This window comes from Monodelphis domestica, chromosome 8 (assembly GCF_027887165.1).
Source record: "Monodelphis domestica isolate mMonDom1 chromosome 8, mMonDom1.pri, whole genome shotgun sequence".
NCBI lineage: Eukaryota > Metazoa > Chordata > Mammalia > Didelphimorphia > Didelphidae > Monodelphis > Monodelphis domestica.
Genome location: NC_077234.1, coordinates 238478895 through 238501950, shown reverse-complemented (window position 1 = coordinate 238501950; position 23056 = coordinate 238478895). Strand labels below are relative to the sequence as shown.

At 36.9% G+C, this 23056-nt stretch overlaps 1 protein-coding gene across 28 annotated transcripts in view; it reads right to left on the bottom strand.

Annotated features, from left to right (window-relative positions):
- The window catches only part of REPS2 (RALBP1 associated Eps domain containing 2), a 257690-nt gene that overhangs the window by 111205 nt on the left and 123429 nt on the right, over positions 1-23056 (bottom strand). For all 28 annotated transcript variants that reach the window (XM_056808623.1, XM_056808621.1, XM_056808622.1 and 25 more), the window contains one exon: positions 1410-1548. In XM_056808623.1, the coding sequence (XP_056664601.1) occupies positions 1410-1548 (139 nt within the window). The remainder of the gene's footprint in view (positions 1-1409; positions 1549-23056) is intronic.

Genomic DNA, 23056 nt, shown 5'->3' with positions numbered 1-23056 from the left:
ACCTCTAATCAGTCCCTGATTAATTCACGCTAATTGCCATCCTTCACAAACACAGCCCTCAGCTTACTTCCTTCTTCAAGCATCAATCCTGTTCAAGGTTCATTTCCTTGTTCTAGAAAGATATGCAGGTGCAGAAGTAAATCCAAATGTATCTTTGCAATGTGAGTGTAGCACTACCAAAAGAAACCTTCCTGGAGGGATGGGAAATATCCATTCTTGACCTCACAGTGATACCCACAGAGTAAGATGACACACTCCTAAAATCAACTCAGACAGGCTGTTATATAGGCACAAACTTTCAGGCTTCTATTACTATTCTATTTATTATTATTGTATAACAATTTTATTATCATATAGAAATATATTTTGTTATATATATAGTGTTATATTAATATTATATAAATATATTCTATTTATAGTACTATTACAAAAATGTCATATATTTTATTATTATATAAATATATTGTACAATTATGTTTATATTACTATTAGGTATAAACATATATTTATTATGTATAAGTATAAATATATTATACTATTGTGTTTTATTACTGTTACATAAATAATATGGAATTTGTTATATGATATTATACTATTATATTCATATTACATGCATTTATATTACTAGCCTTTTATGACTATTTTTTTTCTCTTAGGAAGCTTAAAAGATAAATTATATTTTTCAACATAGGACTTTGTTATGTTTGTTACAAAGATTTCAGGTCCCCTACCTCAACCCAGTGGGAAAGGAAAAAGAAAACAAATGCTTCTTAATTTAAATCTTTTTTAATTTAAAAAACCAAAAAAAAATTAGATGAGAAAGATTTGAATAAAGAAAATGAAGAAAGTGAAACTGATCCAAAGTCTGAGGGTGAAACTAGAGAAGCACTTTTCCACAAAAATTGTAGCACCAACTATTTATACATTGTAATTTGGGGGTGTAGAAGGGAGGGAAAGTTCTCTTTAAAAAAATAACAGATACAAAGAATTTTAGAAAATGTAAAGTTCAAGCTTTAATTACTACTACAACTGTTGTTACTTTTATTGTTGTTACTCTTAAGCAATTAAATATCTTTTAAAAGCCAAGAATGTTGACAACAGAGCTGATTTCAATCAGTGCTTAGTGGGGGGGGGGGGCCTAACCCCCTCCAGCTTTCACTTAATCCCTTTAAAAATTAAGTAAGAATTGTCCAGTGGGATGATTTCTGCTGTTTCTCCTTTTGTTTTATAATTGTAAAATCATTAAGTTACACCAGGGAAAAAACAACAAGAAAAAAGAACAGAAGCTCGCCATAAGTGGCTCCATTTGACCTGCTTCTTGAGACTTATTAATAAGTTTACTTTGCATTCTTGTAAGGACAAGGAAGTACAAAGGGGCCTCCTAGACTTCTCCCCTGAAGAATCATTACCTGAAATGAAGGAACTCAGGTCAGGTTGAAGGGATTTGAATTGATTGATGTAGTATTCTCGCTGTTCTTCTGTTATTCTCCATGGGTCATCTGGGTAATTATTGTTGCTTTCCTGGGGTTCTCTTTCTACTGAAAGGGACTTAAAAAAAATTCAGTGAAAATCTGACTTTCCTGAGATGAAAGGTTTTTTTTAATAGTTTATATGCATGTGATATCCTGTAGACTCTCCTGTAGAAGCTGGACCGCAGGAAGGGAGTAGGACCCTCATGCCCACACAATACATAGTACAAGATACTTTCCCCCTCCCCATGAAGCCACAAGGAAGATCATGGATCTACAGCTAGAAGGAAGCTCCCGTCACCTAGATCAACCTCTTCATTCTACAACTGGGGAAAATGAAGCCTAGGAAAGTTAAGTAACTTCCCCAAGTTTACAGGTAGTGAGCATCAGAAGAGGATTTGAACCCTAGTGCTCTGGAGTCTTTCCACTCCATCATAGAACAGCAGGCAGAATGGGAGAATGGACAGCATCTTATATCAAAGTGTACTTGACTCTGCATACCAGATGTGCTCTAAATTGTGTAAATAGCAGCCAAGAATAAATGTATGGGGGCACCTTGCTCTTTAAATAATCCATTAAGTGAATCTCACTATGAAACAAATGGCCATTTTAATGATTTTAATAAATTCTTATTTGGGCATATAGGTATGCTGAATTATTTTATTCTGCCTGAGGCAAAAATAAAAACTCCACTTTGTACAGCTTTACTCTCAATCATCACATCCAGGATTTAGTTCAAGATTTATTAACCTTATTTTATAGGCGAGGAAACTGAGGCTCAGAACAATAAAAGAATTTAATCAGAGAGTCAATTCATGGCAAAACTAGGATTTAAACCAAAGTCTCCCAAGCCCAAATTCAGCACCCTTCCCACTCCACCATGCTGTATCTCAGAAAAAGGAAGTGGTAAAGTAACCTAGGACCTCCTTTTACAAATAAGAAATTAATGATAATAATAATAATATAGCATTTATATAGCACTTTAAGGTTTGCAAAACTTTACATAGGATTTCAAGTGACCCTCAAAAAAAAAAAAACCATGTAGGTAGATGCTATTATTATCTCCATTCAACAGATAGAGAAATAAAAGCTGAGAAATGTTCAGCAACTTGACTGAGGTCACACAACTAGTAGGTAATGGGGCAGGATTTTTTTTTAAACCCTTACCTTCCATCTAAGAATCAACACTGTGTATTGGTTCCAAGGCAGAAGAGTGGTAAGGGCTAGGCAATGGGGGTCAAGTGACTTGTCCAGGGTCACACAGCTAGGAAGTGTTTGAGGCCAAATTTGAACCCAGGACCTCCCATCTCTAGGCCTGGCTCTCAATCCACTGAGCTACCCATCTGCCCCCAGGATCTCTCCCCCAGGGGAGGGAGAGAGAGAGAGAGAGAGAGAGAGAGAGAGAGAGAGAGAGAGAGAGAGAGAGAGAGAGAGAGAGAGAGAGAAAGAAAGAGAGAGAGAGAGAGAGAGAGAGAACTAATAGTTATATAGCATTTACTATGTGCTTTACAAATATTATCTCATTTGGTCCTCCCAACAACCCCCGAAGGTAGGTGCTATTATTATCCCTATTTTACAGATGAGGAAACTGAGGTAAACAGGTTTGATGACTTGCCCAGAGGTTGCACAACTAATAAATTGCTCAGGAAGGATTTGAACATGGAAGCCCTGTGCTCTATTAACTATAGCTCCTATGTGCCTAAAAAAACAAACAAACAAACAACAATAGAAATTTAAAAAAAACCTGAAGCATTTAGCAAATCAGGGGACATTCTAGAATGAGACTGTAGGTCAACTGAACTCTGAATACATGGCAGCCCACAAGTGTGTTGTGTTGTGCCCAAGAATATCATAAAGCATTCTCTGGCAGTGTCGCCTAAAGTGAACCAGATGTATGACCAAGATCCCAGATGTGGAACATCATATAGAACAGCCCCAGATCCTGCCCGAATGGATGAGAGGCTAGCTGGACTATGATGTATGAAAGTACCAGTGATCTTGCACCTACAGTTAATTCAATACTTCTGATACCAACAGGTGAAAGAAACAACCCGCAGTGAGTCTTTGTGTGTCTGATGATGGAGACTGTAACTCTAGAATCAGTGATGAGATACTAACTAAACATGTCAACATTCTGGGGGGCTGAGATAGCACCTTTAGCCTAAAGCTCCATTTCTTTATGCCTCAACTCATAATTGTTCATGTTGCTTCTTTTCTGTCTTGGCTTGGGCTTTTCCTCTTTCCCTTGTCTAAAGATAGAAATGAGAGTCTACCTTCTTCACTCCTTCATCTCGTAAACAAGTCCTGTTATTTCACAGGATCATTCCATTTTACGAGCTAATAGGAACTTCGATGGCCACACATTCCAATTGATGCTCCAAAAAGAATCCCTCTTCAACACACAACCATATGCCCACTTTGTCCTAGTCAGGTGAGTCTCCTAATGATCCACCCAATACACGAGGCTATATTCATTTCTACTTTGTCTTTAATATTTCACAGGATCACAAAATTTTAAGAGTTAAAAGGTGCCCCCATGCCAAACCCAGTGGAATTACTCACTGGCTGGGGGGGGGGGGGTAGAGAAGAGGAGGGAAAGAACATGAATCATGTGACCATGGAAAAAAATTCTAAATTAATTAATTAAATAAATGAACTTTTTTTAAAGTGCCTCAATGATTTATGCTCCAAAAAGAAATTCATTCAACATATCCAGTCATGTGCCCACTCTGTTCTAATCAGGTGAGTTTGCTAATGACCTACCCAACACACAACACTATATTCATTTCTACCCATACTTTAATACATGCTGCACACCCCCCTCCCTCCCAATTTCTACCTTCATTCTTCCTTCAAGATTTGACTTAAGTTCTGTTTCACCATGAAGGATCCTCTGAGACTCCAATCCGCATCAAGGGTCCCTTCTTAGGATCTCAAAGCCAGTGCAAATACAATAACACTTTAATTATTTCATGTGTGTTAGTCCTCTGAAGGCAAAAACAGTACTAAATACTTCTAGATTCCCTCCATAGCACCTAACATAATACTAAGCACATAGTAGGCATTCAAAAATTTTAATCATAGAATGTTCAGGGCTAAAAGAGATCTTCAAAGTAATCAAATGAATCTCATTCTTCTCCATCTTATGTGAGGAAACCAAGTTTCAGAAAGGTTGTGAATTGCCCAAAGCCATACAATGAGTTAATGGCTAAGAAGAGATAGAACCCAGGTTTCCTCACTCCTAGTCAAATATTCTTTCTACTACATTAAGCTTCTCTTTAGATAAATGAATTATTCCAATTGATCCACAGATGAGTTTATATTCTTGGTCAAGAAGAAAAAACTGTTTTAACAGAATGCAGAATTTGTTTTCAGCCGCCCTGGGTTCAAATCCCAACGCTGCCAGGGTTTATGTTGTTTGCAGGGGTTTCATCTATAAATTGATCAACTAAGTGAAGAAGTGGAAGAACCTGGAAAGAACATTGACTATTCACTAGAAATTAAGCCCAATTGACTTCAAAAGAAAAATATCAAATGTTTTTGATCCACCAGAGAAAATGCAGCCAAGGCTTCCATATTTTCCTGAATGGCAACTTCATAGGCAATATATTATACATGGGATGGAAATTATAGAAATTATAAAAGTGAGCTGGCTAGCACCCGTGGAAGGATTCCAACTGTGGGACAGCTCCTCACTCTTCACCAGCTAAGGCAACTGGCTGATTGGCTAGAGCCCTAGAGGCCACCAAGACTTCGTTTTCTTTATTTTTTTTTAAACCCTTACCTTCTGCATTAGAATCAATACTGCATATTGGTTCCAAGGCAGAAGAGTGGTAAGGGATAGGCAATGGGGGTTAAGTGACTTACCCAGGGTCACACAGCTGGGAAGTGTCTGAGGCCAGATCTGAACCTAGGACCTCCCATCTCTAGGCCTGGGTCTCAATCCACTGGATCACCACCCAGCTTCCCTCACCAAGACTTCTAAGGGCTAAAGGCCAACATGCATTGCAAAAATATTCTGCCTCTAAATTAGCACCCTGCTTTGGCCTTCCTATCAAATTTGGATCCGTAAAAGGATTATTTTTTTTGTTTGTTTTCACTCCAAAATGCTTTCTAATTCAGTCTCAGTTCCTATAGTTATGTTGACTGGCAAAAACATCCAGAGACTGGCACCAACTTTGAATTCAGTCAATGATGTTTTTTCTAAAAAGAGATTCACATCTGGAAATAAAATATTTTAAACACTCTATTTAAATCATAGCTCACTTTCTCTCTCTAAATATATGTATGTATATTTAGAGAGAGAGAGAGTGAGTGAGTGAGTATATATATATACCCACACATAGAGACTCATTTTTCCAGACAGAGAAGAAGAATTAGATATGCTTGCATGTCAAGTATTTGAACTTATACTTTTATTTAAGTCAAATTCCTATCCTTAAGGTTTTGAATTCTCCTTTGAGGAAAATGAGCTTTTTTAAAGACAGATTCATTTTTTTAAAAAACTTCCTAAAAAGATGATCTTTTCCCTTATTTTCTCTATTGTCCTGAAAAGAGTAAAACAAGAAAAAATAAAGGAGTTAAACACAACTGAATTACATGAACTAGAAAGTGAGTGATATTTTTAATTTGAGCAAGTTTATAAATAATTCTTTAATCATTTAACAGCTTTGCTTATTTCATAATGCCACCTTAGAGCTATGGTAGAAAACTGAACTCAAATCTGATATGAGACCACTTTATAAGTTAAAAAATTTATTCTTAATTTAATTTAATTCTTCCTAATATGACCATTTGGGAAATTTCAGTTACTAAAGAATCTTAGGGTCTTGTACCAAAATCTACAGTGAATATACTCATAACAAAGTTCCTATGCATTTCTAAAGTCATTTTTACCTAGGCATCTCAAGCATTTTTTCTTTTTTAAGAACAAGGTTCCATGGGGCAGCTGGGTAGCTCAGTGGATTGAGAGCCAGGTCTAGAGAAGGGAGGTCCTAGGTTCAAATCTAGCCTCAGACACTTCCTAGCTATGTAGCTGGGCAACTCACTTAACCCCAATTATCTAACCCTTACTACTCTTCTGCCCTAGAACCAAAACTTAGTTTCAATTCTAAGACATCTGGTTAGAATTAAAAAAAAAAAAGCAATGCTTTAGAGCAGTGATGGTGAACCTATGGTACTCATGCCAGAAGGGACTGCTCCCCTCCACAAGTATCTGAGGATATTTTTCATGTGACCTACCCCTCTGCCCAGAAGCCCAATGGGAGTGCTTCCTCTATTCCCTATCTGAGATAAGGTAGGGGGCTCACATGAGGCATGAGGGTTGCAGTTTGGGCACTTGGTTCTAAAAGGTTCACCATCACTGTTCTAGATCCTGAGTAGTCCAAACCACTTCTCCAAAATCTTTGTTTTGTGACATGACAGCCTCACAAACAGAATTTTGCAAAGGACTTGACAAAAGTAAGGTTACAGACCTCCTGTCTACTAATATTTATTATTTCCATTTTTTACTTTTGTTGAAATTTGAGGAAAGCAACAGGGAAATATACCTATAGCTGGAAAAGTACATGAGATAAAATACTAACTCCCTGCTAGTTTTACTATTAAAGAACTTTGAAACATGACCAAATCTCAGTTGGGGCTTAGGAAGCAAGTATCCTATACTTGGGTTGTCTACTAGCTGGTTTACTTAATTTCATTTTTTTAAACTCTTACTTTCTATCTTAGAATTAATAAGGGCTAGGCAATAAGTATTAAGTGACTTGTCCAGGGTCACACAGCCAGGAAGTATATGAGACCAGAATGGAACCCAGGACATCCCAACTAAAGTCCTGGATCTCTATACACTGAGTCACCTAGCTACCCACTGACATGTTTATTTTTAACTCTTTGTTACTGTGATGTATAAATAATATTTTTCACACATTCATCACCGGTTAGTAGTCAGTGTGTTTGCTCATTATCTAAATTTCTTTATCAAGTCACCTTCAATAAATGTTTCATTTGCATATTTCTTTTTTTAAGCCCTTATTTTTCTTCTTAGAATCAAAACTGTGTATTGGTTCTAAGACAAAAGAGTGGTAAAGGCTAGGCAATGGGGATTAAGTGACTTGCCCAGGGTCACATAGCTAGAAAGTATCTGAGATAGATCTGAACCCAGGATCTTCCATCTCTAGGGCTGGCTCTTGATCCACTGAGCCACCTAGCTGCCTGCTGTTTGTATATATCCTTAAAATTCTATTTTGTTTAACATGCAAAGTAAAATTGTTCCATCAGTAACAAAAATTCTGTTATTTTGAGAGTCAATTTTTCATTAAAAGTAAAAGAACTTTTTATTTTGGAAGAGAAGTAGAAAGGAAAATAAGAAATTATTAGCCTGACTCAAAAACTAGGTCCTTATCGCTATGTATTTGTTGTCATTCATTTTTCCAACTGACCCCACTAAACATGCCACCCAGATCTCTTTGAGCCAGGATTCCCCACTGCTAGAAAAATCTTTCATCCCAGGCCTTTACTACCCCTAATCCCTTGGCAATCCAACACAGGAAATGAAAATGTTGGGAGAGTTATGACGAAGAATGAAGAGAAAGGAGCAAAGTCTCTGGAAAGAGTAGGATTGGGCACTGCATTGTCTAGTCATAGAAATGGGTAAGAGATGGAAGGATGAGTACGCAGCCTAAAATGATGGTGAAGCTGGCTGAAAGGGATACTTCACTCTCCATTGCCCAATGTCAAGCACCCTCTAGAGGGACTTGATTGTAGGCACAGATCCCTCCTGTTCGCCAAACAGCTGGCTGGCACCAAATGGCCAATTAGTTGTTTGTAGTCCAGGCCTAAGGGGTTTAATCAGATTCACTCCATTTGAGACAGTCCAGTTCAGTGACTCGCCCGAGGGGAATGGGCTGTCCTCACTGGAGAGGAAGCCATCAAAGATGCTAAGCCTGCTACATCATCACACATGTGCTATAGAGCCTCGGTATGGGAGTTGGCAAGGTCTCAGAGCCTCTCCAAAGTAAGCACTGCTTTGCTTTCATCAGAAAACGCCAAGTTGTCCTATTACTACTTCAATATACCTAGAACAGAAGATGCCTACGAAGATGTGAGCCAATTATCTCTTTACTTTCCCCCTTCCTCACTAGGGTCTCTAAATATCAATTATCCGAGGACTAGTGCTTTGAGATCCAGTAGATGGCAGCAAAAAGGATCTGAGCAAAATATGGTATCAACTGAAAGAAGGAAACAGTGCTAAATAATGGTGAAAGAACTCATATCTGGAAAGGGGGGGGGGCGGGGACAAGGAATAAGCAAATTTTCTTCTTGTCCCTGTTGGGGAGAAGGGGAGGAGGGCAGGAGAGCAGGGAATAAAGAAGGGAATACAAATGTGTTTAGCAACATACTGTGTTGTTTTTAAGCACCTATTAAGTGCTTTACAAATATTATTAATTTGATGTTCACAATAATCCTGAAAAGTAGATGCTATTATGTCCTCTATTTTATAATTTATTAAACTAAGGCATACAGAGTTTAAACAACTTGCTCAGTCACCCAGCTAGTAAGTGTCTATAGCTAGATTTGAATTCAGATCTTTCCCAAGACCAAAGCTATATCTACCTATGTAGGCACCACCCTTCTGCCACCAGATTTCACTTTGGGGCAGGACATGAAAGGGGTTGAAAGGAAAAGAAGCCAAGGATAAATGGATTTGGAACAGACCAATAGGAAGAGTGAGCAAGAGAAAATTAGAGAGTGGGATAGGGAGAGAAGCATGACTAAATGGGTACTGGCATCCTAGAATCAAATCCAAACTGCTATCTGACACTTAAAAACCCTTCATAACCTGGTTCTATCCTACCTTTGTAGCCATATTATAAATTCTTTCCTTCAGGCACTCTATGTATGGTTCAGCAAAACTGGTCTTTTCTCCTTACAAACAACATTCCATCGCCCTTCTCTGTGATTTTGTACCAGTTTTTCCTCATACCTGGAATGCCTCCTTCCTTTGCCTCTGCCTCTAAGAATTTATCTTTCTTAAACATTCAGCTAAAAAAGACCACCTCTTACAGGAAGCCTTTCCTACTCCCTCCCCAGGTGCTAATGCCTCTCCCAACCACGAATCCCACCAAAAAAAAAATGCCTTCTTTAAACTTTGTATATATTTCAAATATCCTTTTTTGTACATCTTCACAGTCCCAATAGAATGCATACTCAGAGGACAAAAAAGTAAGGTTTCATTTTTGTCTTTATATCCCCAGCCTCCCCCCACTAGCTATAGCTGGTGCTTTTAATAAATGCTTACTAACTGATTAATTTTTTTTCACTGAAGCAGGGGGCCAGGGTGAATGACAGGGATTAGGTACACAGAAGATGCAGATCTTTAACCACTGAACAAGGGAATTGGGAAATAGAAGCTGGCCAAGTGTGTTGGCACAACTCATAATTCCTACTACTGGGGGAGGAAAGAAAGAAAGAAAGAAAGAAAGAAAGAAAGAAAGAAAGAAAGAAAGAAAGAAAGAAAGAAGAAGAAAGAAAGAAAGAAAGAAAGAAAGAAAGAAAGAAAGAAAGAAAGAAAGAAAGAAAGAAAGAAAGAAAGAAAGAAAGAAAGAAAGAAAGAAAGAAAGAAAGAAAGAAAGAAAGAAAGAAAGAAGAGAAAGAAAGAGAGAGAAGAGAGAGAAGAGAGAGCGAGAGAGAGAGCAGAGAGAGAGAAGAAAGAAAGAAAGAAAGAAAGAAAGAAAGAAAGAAAGAAAAAAGAAAGAAAGAAAGAAAGAAAGAAAGAAAGAAAGAAAGAAAGAAAGCAAGAAAGGAAAGGAAAGAAGAAAGAAGAAAGAAAAGAAAGAAAGAAAGAAGAAGAAAGAAAGAAAGAAAGAGAGAGAGAAAGAGAGAGAAGAGAGAGAGAAAGAGAGAGAGAGAAAGAAAGAGAGAAAGAAAGAGAGAAAGAAAGAAGAAAGAGAGAAAGAAAGAAAGAGAGAAAGAAGAGAGAGAGAGAAGAGAGAGAGAGAGAGAGAAAGAAAGAAAGAAAGAAAGAAAGAAAGAGAAAGAAAGAAAGAAAGAAAGAAAGAAAGAAAGAAAGAAAGAAAGAAAGAAAGAAGAAGAAGAAAGAAAGAAAGAAAGAAGAAAGAAAAGAAAGAAAGAAAGAAAGAAAGAAAGAAAGAAAGAAAGAAAGAAAGAAAGAAAGAAAAGAAAGAAAGACAGGAAGAAAGGAAGGAAGAAAGGAAGGAAGGAAGGAAGGAAGGAAGGAAGGAAGGAAGGAAGGAAGGAAGGAAGGACGGAAGGAAGGAGGAAGAAGAAAGGAAGGAAGGAAGGAAGGAAGAAGGAAGGAAGGAAGGAAGGAAGGAAGGAAGGAAGGAAGGAAGGAAGGAAGGAAGGAAGGAAGGAAGGAAGGGAAAGGAAGGAAGGAAGGAAGGAAGGAAGGAAGGAAGGAAGGAAGGAAGGAAGGAAGGAAGGAAGGAAGGAAGAAATTTAAATAATACCCCTTCCTCTCAAAAATAAGGATGTAGAAATAATAAAGAAAATATGGGAAGTACAGGAAAAACAAGAAGTTTGATGTCCACAAGAATGAGACCCCTCTAGAGACATCAGAATAAGGAGCTAATTTTACTGTAGACCCAACCTTAAACGGGATAGAGGGGTGGAATCTAACCAACATACTAACCTTTGACCCTTAAATAAATGGATTAAAATTTTAGCCTTGCTTTCCAGTGAAACAAGACCTCAAGATTCAGGAAATAAAGCAGATGCCTGTAAAATTTTTCAAACCAGTTCTTCCTGTTATTTCTCTCTCTCTCTCTCTCTCTCTCTCTCTCTCTCTCTCTCTCTCTCTCTCTCTCTCTCTCTCTCTCTCTCTCTCTCTCTCTCTCTCTCTCTTTCATTAAGAGGAAAAGAAATTATGTTTCTAAAACAATTTTTGAGAAGTCTTCCCCCTCAATTGTGCAAATGTGTCCCATCTCTTACAATTGGGATTTTATTAGCTACATTTCATTCACTAAGTCATTCAACCGGGCTGCTAATATGATCTAAACACTGTTAGGATAACTAGATGTCCTACTTTGCTAAAAAAGAGCTGATATTCTGAAAAAAAGTTGTAAAGAAGCTAATTTTTAGTTTGTTTTTTCCTACCTGGTTTCAGAAGATATCAATTCACCTACATTATAATCTTTTTTTTTTCAAAAAAAGGTATACTTTAGTTAATTTTTTTGCCAATTATATGTAATAAATTTCCACCCAAGTTTTCTTAAGTTATATGATTGAATCTTTCTCCCTCCCTCCCTTCTCTTCCCTTCCCCATCCCAGTCCTGGCAGGCAATTCAATCTGTGTTATACACATATTATCAACTTGCATTAGAATGTTAAAGAGAACTATATTATTCCTGGAAACATTCAAATAACATTCTATTTAGCCTACATTGGTTCACTTTTCAGAAGACACATGGTAACAAACGAGAATGATGTAAAAGAGCAAGACATCATTTCTACAAAGGCCAGAGCTATGTTTGAAAGCTTTCAATCTTAAAACCTAAATGAGTTTTATATCTTTAGAATACTAAATATAACATGTCGTTTTTAAATAAATATGTGAAGGAAAACATACCCCCTTTAAAATAACTCCAAACCCGTTTGGCTATTAAAAGTGGGGAAGAACCATGGGAAACAATTTAAACAATTAAATAAAATAAAATCTAAAAAGTGAGGAGGATATCCTCATTCCCTTCTCCCCCCCCCCCTTACTTGTTTCTTTCCTTCTAAAATCCACTCATGAGACCACGTACCATTTTCCCAAATTTCTTTCTGCAATTCAATCCTAATTCAAAAGAAAGGGTCTTAAGAATTGGTTCAATAGCAGGAGAAATGGATTTGGAATCAAACCACTGGAGTGATTCCTGCTTTTTGATAGCTTTGTGACCTTGAGCAAGATCTCCTCTCTCTGGGCTTAAGTTTCTTCACTGATAAAAATTAAGCAGTTGGACAAGCCGCCCAGAAAGTCTGAGTTCTGAATCTATAATTGCCATGATACAAACTAGGAACCAATGGAAAGAGAACAGTAAACTCGCATTTGAGGACAGCACTTCACTATATCCCTAAACCACTAAACGCTTGCCTCACTCTGGAAAAAGGGCCTGAATTTCCCAGCATCCCACAAAACAGAGAAAAGGCCCCTACAATACTCTAGTACAACCAACAAGCATTAACAGTGGCTTACTCTAGGAGCGTACCAAAAAGTTCTTTGACCAAAAAAAAAGGAAAAAACAACAAAGACTCGACATAAAAATGAAGTTGTACACAGCAACAATAATATTGTACAATGATCAACTGTGAATTACTTAGCTTTTCTCAGCAGCACAAAGATACAAGACACTTTCAAAGGACTCGTGATGAAAATGCGATCCACTTGGATGAGGCAGGTAGGTGGTACGGTGGACTGAGTTCAACACCTAGAACCATAGCTATAGCTCTATAGCTAGTAGTGACTAGAGAGGTCATTTGGTTGAATGTTGTCAAATTAAAATAGAAATGGATTAGGCAGCTCAGTGGATAGAGAGCCAGGTCTAGAGACAGGAGGTCTGGGTTCAAATCTAGTCTCAGGCACTTCCTAGCTGTGTGACCTGAGGCAAATCATTTACCCCCTACTGCCTTGCCTTTACTGCTCTTTCTGCCTTAGAACATCAATGCACAATACTGATTTTAAGATGGAAAATAAGGTTTATTTGTTTTTTTCAAGGCTACAGAGAAAGAACTGATTTGGAGTCTGAATCTACAAACTGAAGCATATTATTTTTTACTTTATTTTTCATGGGTGATTTTTTCATGGTCAGTGTTTTCTTTTACAACATGACTAATATGGAAATATGTTTTGCATGACTGCACATGGAGAGCCTATGTCAAATTTCCTGCCATCTCAGTGAGAGAGAGAGGAAGAGAATTTGGAACTCAAAAAAATGTTTAATGAATGACATGTTAAAAATTGTTTTGACATGTAAAAAAAATTAAAGGTCTAAATAAAGATAAAATGTTAATAAAAATCTTTTAAAAAAGAAAGTCACAGTCTAAATGAGATGCCACAATAAATAATCCTCCCCCTTGAAATGTGTCTGTCCGTCCTTCCCTGGTTATCTCTTCTTCTCTACTCAATCCCTGTGTTGTCTTGTCTTCCAGGTTTCCTCTACAGTGCAATTGCTTCATTGTCAGTCTCCCAGCACCAGCTGTCTTCCAGAGCACTCATGCCTAACACCTATTCTGAGAATCTCCTCTCCTTCTGTCAGCTACAATCTCCAATCCCTAATGATTTTGTTTCTCCAGCCTAACAAAAACTCCTTCTTCCCAAAGCTTCAGCTTTTCCCTTTAAGACAATCTAATCTTAATCTCCTTTTGCTCAGGAAGGCTTATGGGTACTCAATTATTTCTTTAGGCATGAATAGTTTTAGCTAGAACTGAGCAATGCTCCAGAGTTCCACCCAGAAGCCGGAGGCACTGGCAGGGGATAATGTTTAAAAGGAGGAAAATATGAAGGAAAAGAAAAGTATCAAAGGTAATTAAGTAGGAAAAAGTGGGAAAATTAAATAGGGACAAGAATGAGAAGAAAAAGGAGAAGAGAGAACGTGGGGAACGGTTCCCTCAAAATGATGTTTTTCATCTGTCAACGCTCCCCTGGCATCAGTGGAGGAAATAAGCTCTTAGGTGGTAACATCACATGCTTGGTAGTCTGCTTATGAGATCATGTTTCCATTCACAAACAGATCAGTAAATCCAGCATTCCTCATCAAAATCAACAAGCTAAGAAAGTGACTCTTCCATTTTTCCCAGGGCAACAAAGGATTTCGTTACCAACAATTCATCGATCCAGCCTGGGTAGTTATTAAACTTCAGGTTTCTTCACTCTGAGAACAGAATTGCCCCAAAAAGAGGCCATTAGGTTTAACAGTTTGCCGTTTTTGCCAAAATCCTCTCGGTGAGAAAGACATCAATAATGATGATATTATTCCACTTCCCCGTCATTCATTCCTTGATCACTCTCATAGACCTGTGCAGAAGCAGAAGGTCACATCCTGTGGCATAACCTGTTCTGTGCAGTGCTCAGTAAAGCCCTGAAGAAACTTTTGTTGTTGTTCTGGCATTTCGGTCATATCCAACTCTTCGTGACTCCATTTGTGGTTTTCTTGGCAAAGATACCAGAGTAGTTTGCATTTCTTTCTCCAGCTTATTTTACAGATGAGGGACTGAGGCAAATCGGGTTCCAAAACTAATGTCTGAGGCTGGATTTGAACTCATAACCTGGGCAAATAGGGTAATCTAATAAATAGTGAAGGAGGACAATGTAACGGGCTTCCATAACAGATGAAGGGAGGCTGAAGACCTTTTTATTTTTAGTCCTTCTCTTCCATCTTGGAATCAATTGAATCCAAGGCAGAAGAACTGTAAGGACTAGGCAATGGAGATTAAGTGACTCACCCAGGGTCACACATCTGAGAAGTATCTGAGGCCAAATTTGAACCCAGGATTTCTCTCTCAGTCTGACTCTCAGTGGATTACATTGCCCCAGGTTGAAAGACTTTCACTTCCTTCTCAAAACTCTCTCAAATATCCTTTCCCATGCTTCATATTTCATATCTATTCATCTTTTGTTTAACTAAACTAAAATCTAAACAAAAGAAAAAATGTAAACTGATCCAAAACTTAAATAAACCAAAACCATATCTAATCTAGTAGGTGTTCTCTTCTGCCATGAGGACTCAGAGCAAGAGTTTTTAACTTTCTTGTCATGGATCCCACTGGCAATCTCATGAAGTCTCTCAAGTCCTTCTGAGAATTCTTTTTCCATTCATAACTGAAGAAAATGATAAACTTCTATTTGAAGTTAGTGAAAAAAAGATGTAGGGATTTTTCTCCTTCCAAATTCATACATCCCCCGAATTCTATCCATAGATCCTTGGATCCCAGCTTTAGAATCACTGCCATAGAACCTAAGGGTATCCCAGTTCATACACATGCACCTGACACAGGAGCGTTCTATCCCTGCTAATGCTACCCCTCTGGCCAAGACTCTTCACCACCACTGTCCCTCTGCTATTAGTGGCAAACTTACTTCTACACAGGCAACAAGGTTGGACATGTAGAGTGATTAAAAATAGGAAGTAAGAAGACAAGGGCAGTTAGGTGGCCCATTCCAGGGTCCTCAAGCCAGGAAGACATAAGGTCACATCCTCCATCAAAGTCTTCCTAGCTGGGTGACCCTGGGCAAGTCACTTTACCCTGTTTGTCTCAGTTTCTTCATCTATAAAATGAGCTGGAGAAAAAAATGACAAACTACTCATATATCTGTCAAGAAAACCCCCAATGGAAACACAAAGAGTCAGACACAACCAAAGGAGATGAGGAATTGCCACCACCTCTGATGGTAGATTAGCACACATCCTGGACCTTATTGGTCTCAATCTATAATAGCTTAATATAATATAACATAATATAACATAACATGACATGACATGACATAATATAATGTAATATAATGTAATATAATATAATATAATATAATATAATGTAATATAATATAATATAATATAATGTAATATAATATAATATAATATAATATAATGTAATGTAATATAATATAATATAATATAATATAATATAATATAATATAATATAATATAATATAATATAATATAATATAATATAATATAATATAATATAATATAACATAACATAACATAATATAACATAATATGACATGACATGACATGACATGACATAATATAATATAATATAATATAATACAATACAATACAATACAATACAATACAATACAATATAATATAATATAATATAATATAATATAATATAATATAATATAATATAATATAATATAATATAATATAATATAATATAATATAATATAATATAATAGCTTCATCTGTACTCAAAAACATTTTATCATCAAACATGTATTTTTAAAAATCACTTTAGGAATACATTTTTCTTATGCTTTGAGTGACAATACATGTATCATCCAGATTGAATTGCTCATCAACTCCAGGACAGGGGGAGGAAGAAGAAAGGGAGATAATAGGAATGATGAAACTTTGGAAAACGTATATGTAAGTTTGTTACTGAAATAAAATGAAGACAAAATGAAATTAAAAAGAAAAGCAATACATTTTTCTTTCCCAGATGAGTGCTTTTAAACCAGGGGCACCTACATGACTGAACCAGGTAGCATTTTCCTTTCGGAGACACAGAATTCTGCCAAATCCACTTGGCAGGCTTTAAAAGGCAGCCCACCCATTAGAGTAGGTGAACACTTCAACAATGAAGATGAAAGCGTCACAACTTGGTCTCATTTAAACTTCACTGTGCTTCCTTCCTTTACAAGCCCCGAGCCCAAACTTACTGAAGGGAGGAGATTCCAGAGAATATTCTAGAACATGCTTTCACTTTTTGCTCCCCTGGATCATATCTGCCTCTCAAATGCCCTCCCGGTCTAAATATAAACTCAAATGGGTTTATATATTTATATAACATACATATAAAATATTTATAAACCCAAGAGGGTTGTATAAAACTCGTATGTAGTCTATAATCAGTGTTCTTCAAATAAGTCTGAATACTTGGAGGTGTGTGTCCATGTGTGTGTATAAAACTATGTGCAAACATGTAAAAACATAAAAACATGTAAAGATTTCCCTTCATAATATATTAATGATGAATTGGTGTTCTGTATATTGGGGACAGCTAGGGGGCAGAGTGGAACATCACTGAAAAACGACCTATTTTGAGAGTGGCAAGATGGTAGAGTGGATAGAAAGGACTGGACCTGCAGTCAGGAAGACTCACCTTCCTGAGCTCATATCTCGCCTCAGACACTCAACTAGCCGTGTGATCTTAGGCAAGTCACCCAACCCTGTTTGCTTCCATTCCTCATTTGGAAAACAAGCTGGAGAAGGAAATAGCAAACCACTCCAGTATCTTTGCCAAGAAACCCCCAAATAGGGTCACCAAGAGTCACAAATGCCTGAGAATTGTATATATTAACATGATATGTTCCCTTTTCAAAGAGATGAAAATAATGTAATATATCCCCTCATTTTTGGCATGTGGTCTATAGTCAGGGTTGGCCTATCATCAAACCATTATGGTATAAACATCTTTGATATTAAAGGTCCTTCTATAAGTAAAATTAGATTTATACTCTCCTACATACTACCCTCACCCCCATCTCCCAAGCACCAGTCTTGACTATTGCCTACTAAAGTAGAACTCAAGGGATTAGATGAAATAAGCTCTGAAACTGAGATACAGCCAAGCGTAGAGAAAAGATTTTAAAAACAGAGAGCATACTGGCTCATTTTTCCAGTTCCTCTAGCTTAAATCTAAACTATATCTTCTCAATGGAACTCTCCTTTCTATGCTAGACAAGAAAAAAGAAAAACACATAAAATATCATGTTCAGCATTTATTGATGTAAATTTATTTTTTCTGTAAATATACATGCATATATAGTCTATATTTCTGTAAATATTGAAACTTTTATATTATATGTATTATATATACTTTTGAAACATTTTATATATTTTACATGTATTATTTTATATATTATATACTTTATAATACATGAGGATCAATTATATTTTATACTTATATTTGTATAGATGAAGATCTCAGTCATACATTTTCCTTTGCCTTAATTCTCCTACATTATGAACTTTTTTTTAAAGCCCTTACCTTCCATCTTCAAATCAATACTATATATTGGTTCCAAGGCAGAATAATGGTAAGGGCTAGGCAATGGGGGTCAAGTGACTTGCCCAGGGTCACACAGTATGAATTTCAAAACCATTCCACCCTACTCAGACCATTCTTTAGAAGTTCTGATTTAGGCTGATTCCTTTTTCCTTTACCTTTCCTAAAACTCCATCCTCCTAGGAGGCCTTTTGGCTCAGTCTAGGCCAGAGAAATCTAATACCCTTTTCCCTCTCTCTTCTTCTTAATTCCTTCCCTCTATATTAATTAAATCACCATAAAATTCCCAAACTGACTTGAGTATTTTTATTGGGATTTGAATTAATCCCTGGTGACCAACTAAATTTATATTTCAGTCAAAAAATCCTAAATTTACCCCTTACAATATGAACCCAGGACCTCCCATCTTTAGTCCTGGCTCTCTATCCACTGGCCTACCTAGCTGTCCCCCGTTATGAAGTCTTAAAAGAATACTCTCCACAAAAGATTTTTTTGGGAAGTCATATTCAGGCATATTTAAATACCATTTCAATAAGATGTGCATATAATTGTCTGCTCATTCATTATGGTCCCTTCTTATTTGGTTTTCAGATTAAATGTTTTTATCTCCTTTAAGGCTGTTATTTGTTGATTTTCTTCTATCTGCCTACTTGGAGTTTCTCATGTATCACATATCAGAAAAACAAAAGATTCAGAGTTGTGGGAAGAGAGACACAAATTTGAAGGGGTGATCACCACCAAGCATCTCTTAGGGCATTAATGGCGAGTGAGAGAACACTATCTAAAGAACTGAAATCTCTCTCTGTGTGTGTTTCTCTTGGTCTCTCTGGGTCTCTCTGTCTCTCTGTCTCTCTCTGTATCTCTGCCTATCCGTCTCTGTCTCTGTCTCTGTGTCTATGCCTCTGCCTCTGTCTCTCTGTCTCTCTCTGCCTTCCAGTCCCTCTCCATCTCTCCCTCTCTCAGCTAAATACCATATTCAATACTAGCCCCAAGAGTACAAAGTACCCTAAACAAAAACCAGCATGCCTTCCAATTTGTGTTTGAATTGTGTCAGGATGAGATTAAGATCTTACCCCTTGGGGAAAGGGGAGGAGGGCTTTACTGCAATGCTGCACAATGGAAAGTACAGAAACTTGGTTAAATCAATGAAATAAGAGTTCTAGCAAGCTCTACTAAGTTGGAAAGGCTCCAACCATCAGGCCCACAACAGACTGTCTATAGGCATGAGAGTCTGGAGAGGTTCATTGATAGCAGGCTAAACATTGGGTGAGTAATTTTTGCTTTGGTCCCTGCAAACAACAAAACAGATAAAAACACAAAATGATAGTTTGTGTGTGGCCCCCCTAAATGCTTCCTTATCACTAGTGAAGTGACAGAAAAGGGAGTAAAAAAATCACACTATTAGAACAGCAGCAAGCATTACTTTACAAAATTATCTTTGCTTTTCTTGTCTCATAGACCTGTGGAGTATGTACTATGATTATCCTCATGTTACATATGAAGAAAATGAGGCCAAGCAAGGTTAAATGGCTTACCCAGAGTCAAATAGCTAACCCTAACCCTAACCCCTAAAACTTTACCCAAACCAAAATCCTAAACCTTACCTTAAGCCTAAACCTAAATCCTAATCTAATCCTTAGATTGTAACCATAAACCCTAAAACTTTACCCTAACCCTAACCCTAAACCCTAATCCAAATCCTAATCCTGACTGTAACCATAACCCAAATCCTAACACTGATCCTAACCCTAAATCTTAGTCCTAACCCAAATCCTAAACCTGACCCTAAGCCTAAACCTAAATCCTAATCTAATCCTTAGATTGTAACCATAAACCCTAAAACTTTAGCCTAACCCTAACCCTAACCCTAAACCCTAACCCAAATCCTAACCCTGACTATAACCCAAATTCTAAGCCTGACCCTAAGCCTAACTCTAACCCTAACCATTAAACCATAATCCTAATACTAAAACCTTACCATAACCCTAATCATTAACCTTAACCCTAAATTTGAATGAAGCAAGATTAAATTCAAGTCTTCAATCAACTCTTTCCATTCTGTCCCTTCACTTGTGAGTACATTAAAAGTGAGATATCGAATCAATAACCAATAAATTGATTCTGTGCCAGAGGAAACAAACCATATGCATGAAATATAAAAAGACCTATCAGAAGGTCTCAAATCACTGAGATAAAGACAAGAATCACACAGGATAAGACATGGATGAGTTTCACTTGTGGAAAGCATGCCCACACTGAGGAACTCATAAATGAAGTAATTCAACTAGTAATGATTCAGTACCTACTATATGCACAAAAAAATGAATCAATATTCTTCCAAAGCATTGTGCTAGGTATTATAAGAGCATAAAGACCAAAAAGGAAAAAATCAGACCCTGCTCTCAAAGATCTTCTCTTTCAACATATTATGTGTTCAATGTAAAATGTAAATAAATAATAGTTTAGCAAGTAAGCGTACATTACTCACTAGAGGGAACAGGAAAGCCCTTTTTTTTTTTTTTTTGGGTGAACTCTGAACTGTGTCCTGCCCCAACTGAGAAAAATCAAAAGAAATAAATAGGCAGTTTTCAAAGAAAGAATTACACATTTTCAATAACTGCATCTTTTTTCAATCCTCATCTTCTCACTTGGAATCAATGTTGAGGATCAGTTCCAAGGCAGAAGTGTGACAAGGTCTAGGCAAGTGTTGTTAAGTAACTTGTCCAGGGTCACATAGCTGGGAAGTATCTGAAGCCAAATTTGAACCTAACACCTCCCATCTTCAGACCTAACTCTCCATCTACTGAGTCCCCTAGCTACCCCAATAGCCATATTTCTTAATGCTCTAAATCACTAATAATTAGAGAAATGAAAATCAAAACAACTTCTAGGTTGTTTCATATCTATCAGATTGGCAAAGTTGACCAAAAAAAGAAAAAGAAAAATGACAAATTATGGAAGGGCTGTGGAAAAACAGTACATGAATGCACTGTTGGTAGAACTATGAACTGATCCAACCATTCTGGAAATCAATGTGGAACTATGTGAAAAAGCAATTAAATTGTGCATACCCTTTGACCCACTGATACTACTAGTGGTAATTCAAAGCAATCAGGGAAAGAGAGAAAGACTCACATGTACACACATAATTTAGAGTATCACTTTTTCATTATTGTAAAAAACTTAAAACCAAGAGGAAACCCATCTTTGGGGTAATGGTCAAACAGGTTGTGGTATATGAATACAATGGAATACTACTGTGCTGTAAGAAACAATGGTGATGGCTTTGGAGAAACCTAGACAGATCTGTATGAATTAATGCAAAGTGAAATGAGCAGAACCAGGAGAATGCTTTAGAAAATAATAATATCATAGAAACAAAAAAACTTTGAAAGATTTGGCAACTCTGAACAACACAAAGACCACCCACAATTCCAAAGGACTCATAACAAAACAGGCTGTCTAGTGTCATCATATATGAGAGGAGATGAGCTCAACACAGATGGTGGCTTTTTATTTTTTGGAAATGGCAGATGCAGGAATTTGTTTTGCTTGACTATACAGGTTTATTTTTCTTTCTCAGTTGGAGAAAGGGGTAAAGGGAGGGAGGGAAAGCAGACCTACCAATAAAATTAAACTAAATTAGAAAAAAAGATGATTTGAGTCATGAAGAAAGCTAAGAATTCTAAGAGTTAAAAGGAAGAATAAAGTGGGACCGAAAGACTACACAAAAGTATAGTGACAGCATGTAAAACCCAGTGGAATTGTGCATCAGCTACAGGAAGGGATGGACACTTTCTAGCTGTGTGACTTTGGACAAGTATCTTTACCCTGTTTGCCTCAGTTTCCTCATCTTTAAAATGAGCTACATAAGGAAATAGCAAACCATTCTCATATTTTGGTCAAGAAAACTCCATAAGGTCATGAAGAATTGTACATGACTGAAATGACTGAACAACAATGGAAAAGTAGAGTGAAGCCTGCCATGTCAAGATAAGGAATTTGTATTTTATTCTTGAAGGCTATAGGGAGCTACTGAAGATTCCTAAACAGGAGAGTGACATAGTCTAAAGTGCTGACTTATGTAATGTATTTCAAGTTAAACCGACAGGTTTTTATTAAGTAACTATTACAAGCCAGGCACTGGGCTAGGTAGCATAAAGCTAAGCAATGAATAAAATCCAAAAGTTTTAAAATCTCTGCCTTATAAAAGTTTTTTGGTTACCATTAATTTTTAATATATAATTTTAATATAATTTAACTTTAATATACAATATAATGCGATATGTAATGTATAACATAAAATATAATATATGACAATGATATACTACAAATGATTTGTTATAAATATGTAATAAATTATAATAAACATGCTTATCCAAGAAAAATAAATTCTCACATTAGTTATGTCCAAAAATTTAAAGTCTACTTGGGAGAACAAGAAATATCCATGAAATAATTCTGTACCAATGCAATGCAGAATTTAAATAAGTATGAAAATCACAAGTGCCAAAGGAGATATGTATAGGCCAGAAAGATAGGGGGAAGGAGTCATGGGAGGGAAGCAATTGGATCTGGGTCCAGAATGATTGGTAGGCTTTGGATAAGAAGGAAAAAGAAGGGCATCCTCAACAGGGAAGATGGCGTACGTATGGGCTTGGAGCCAAGAATGAGCCTGGCACTGTTGGGAGTATATGGCAGAAGACCGAAATGTACATACTGAAGAGGCAATCAAAGGAACAAGTAACGATTAGCTAGTTACATGGTAGATGTCTCATCTGTAATCATTTGCCAAGAGTGAGCTAACGGGTCACTTTTCTGCATCCTAGAGGGCACTGCTTTCTCCCTTCGTCAGTCTT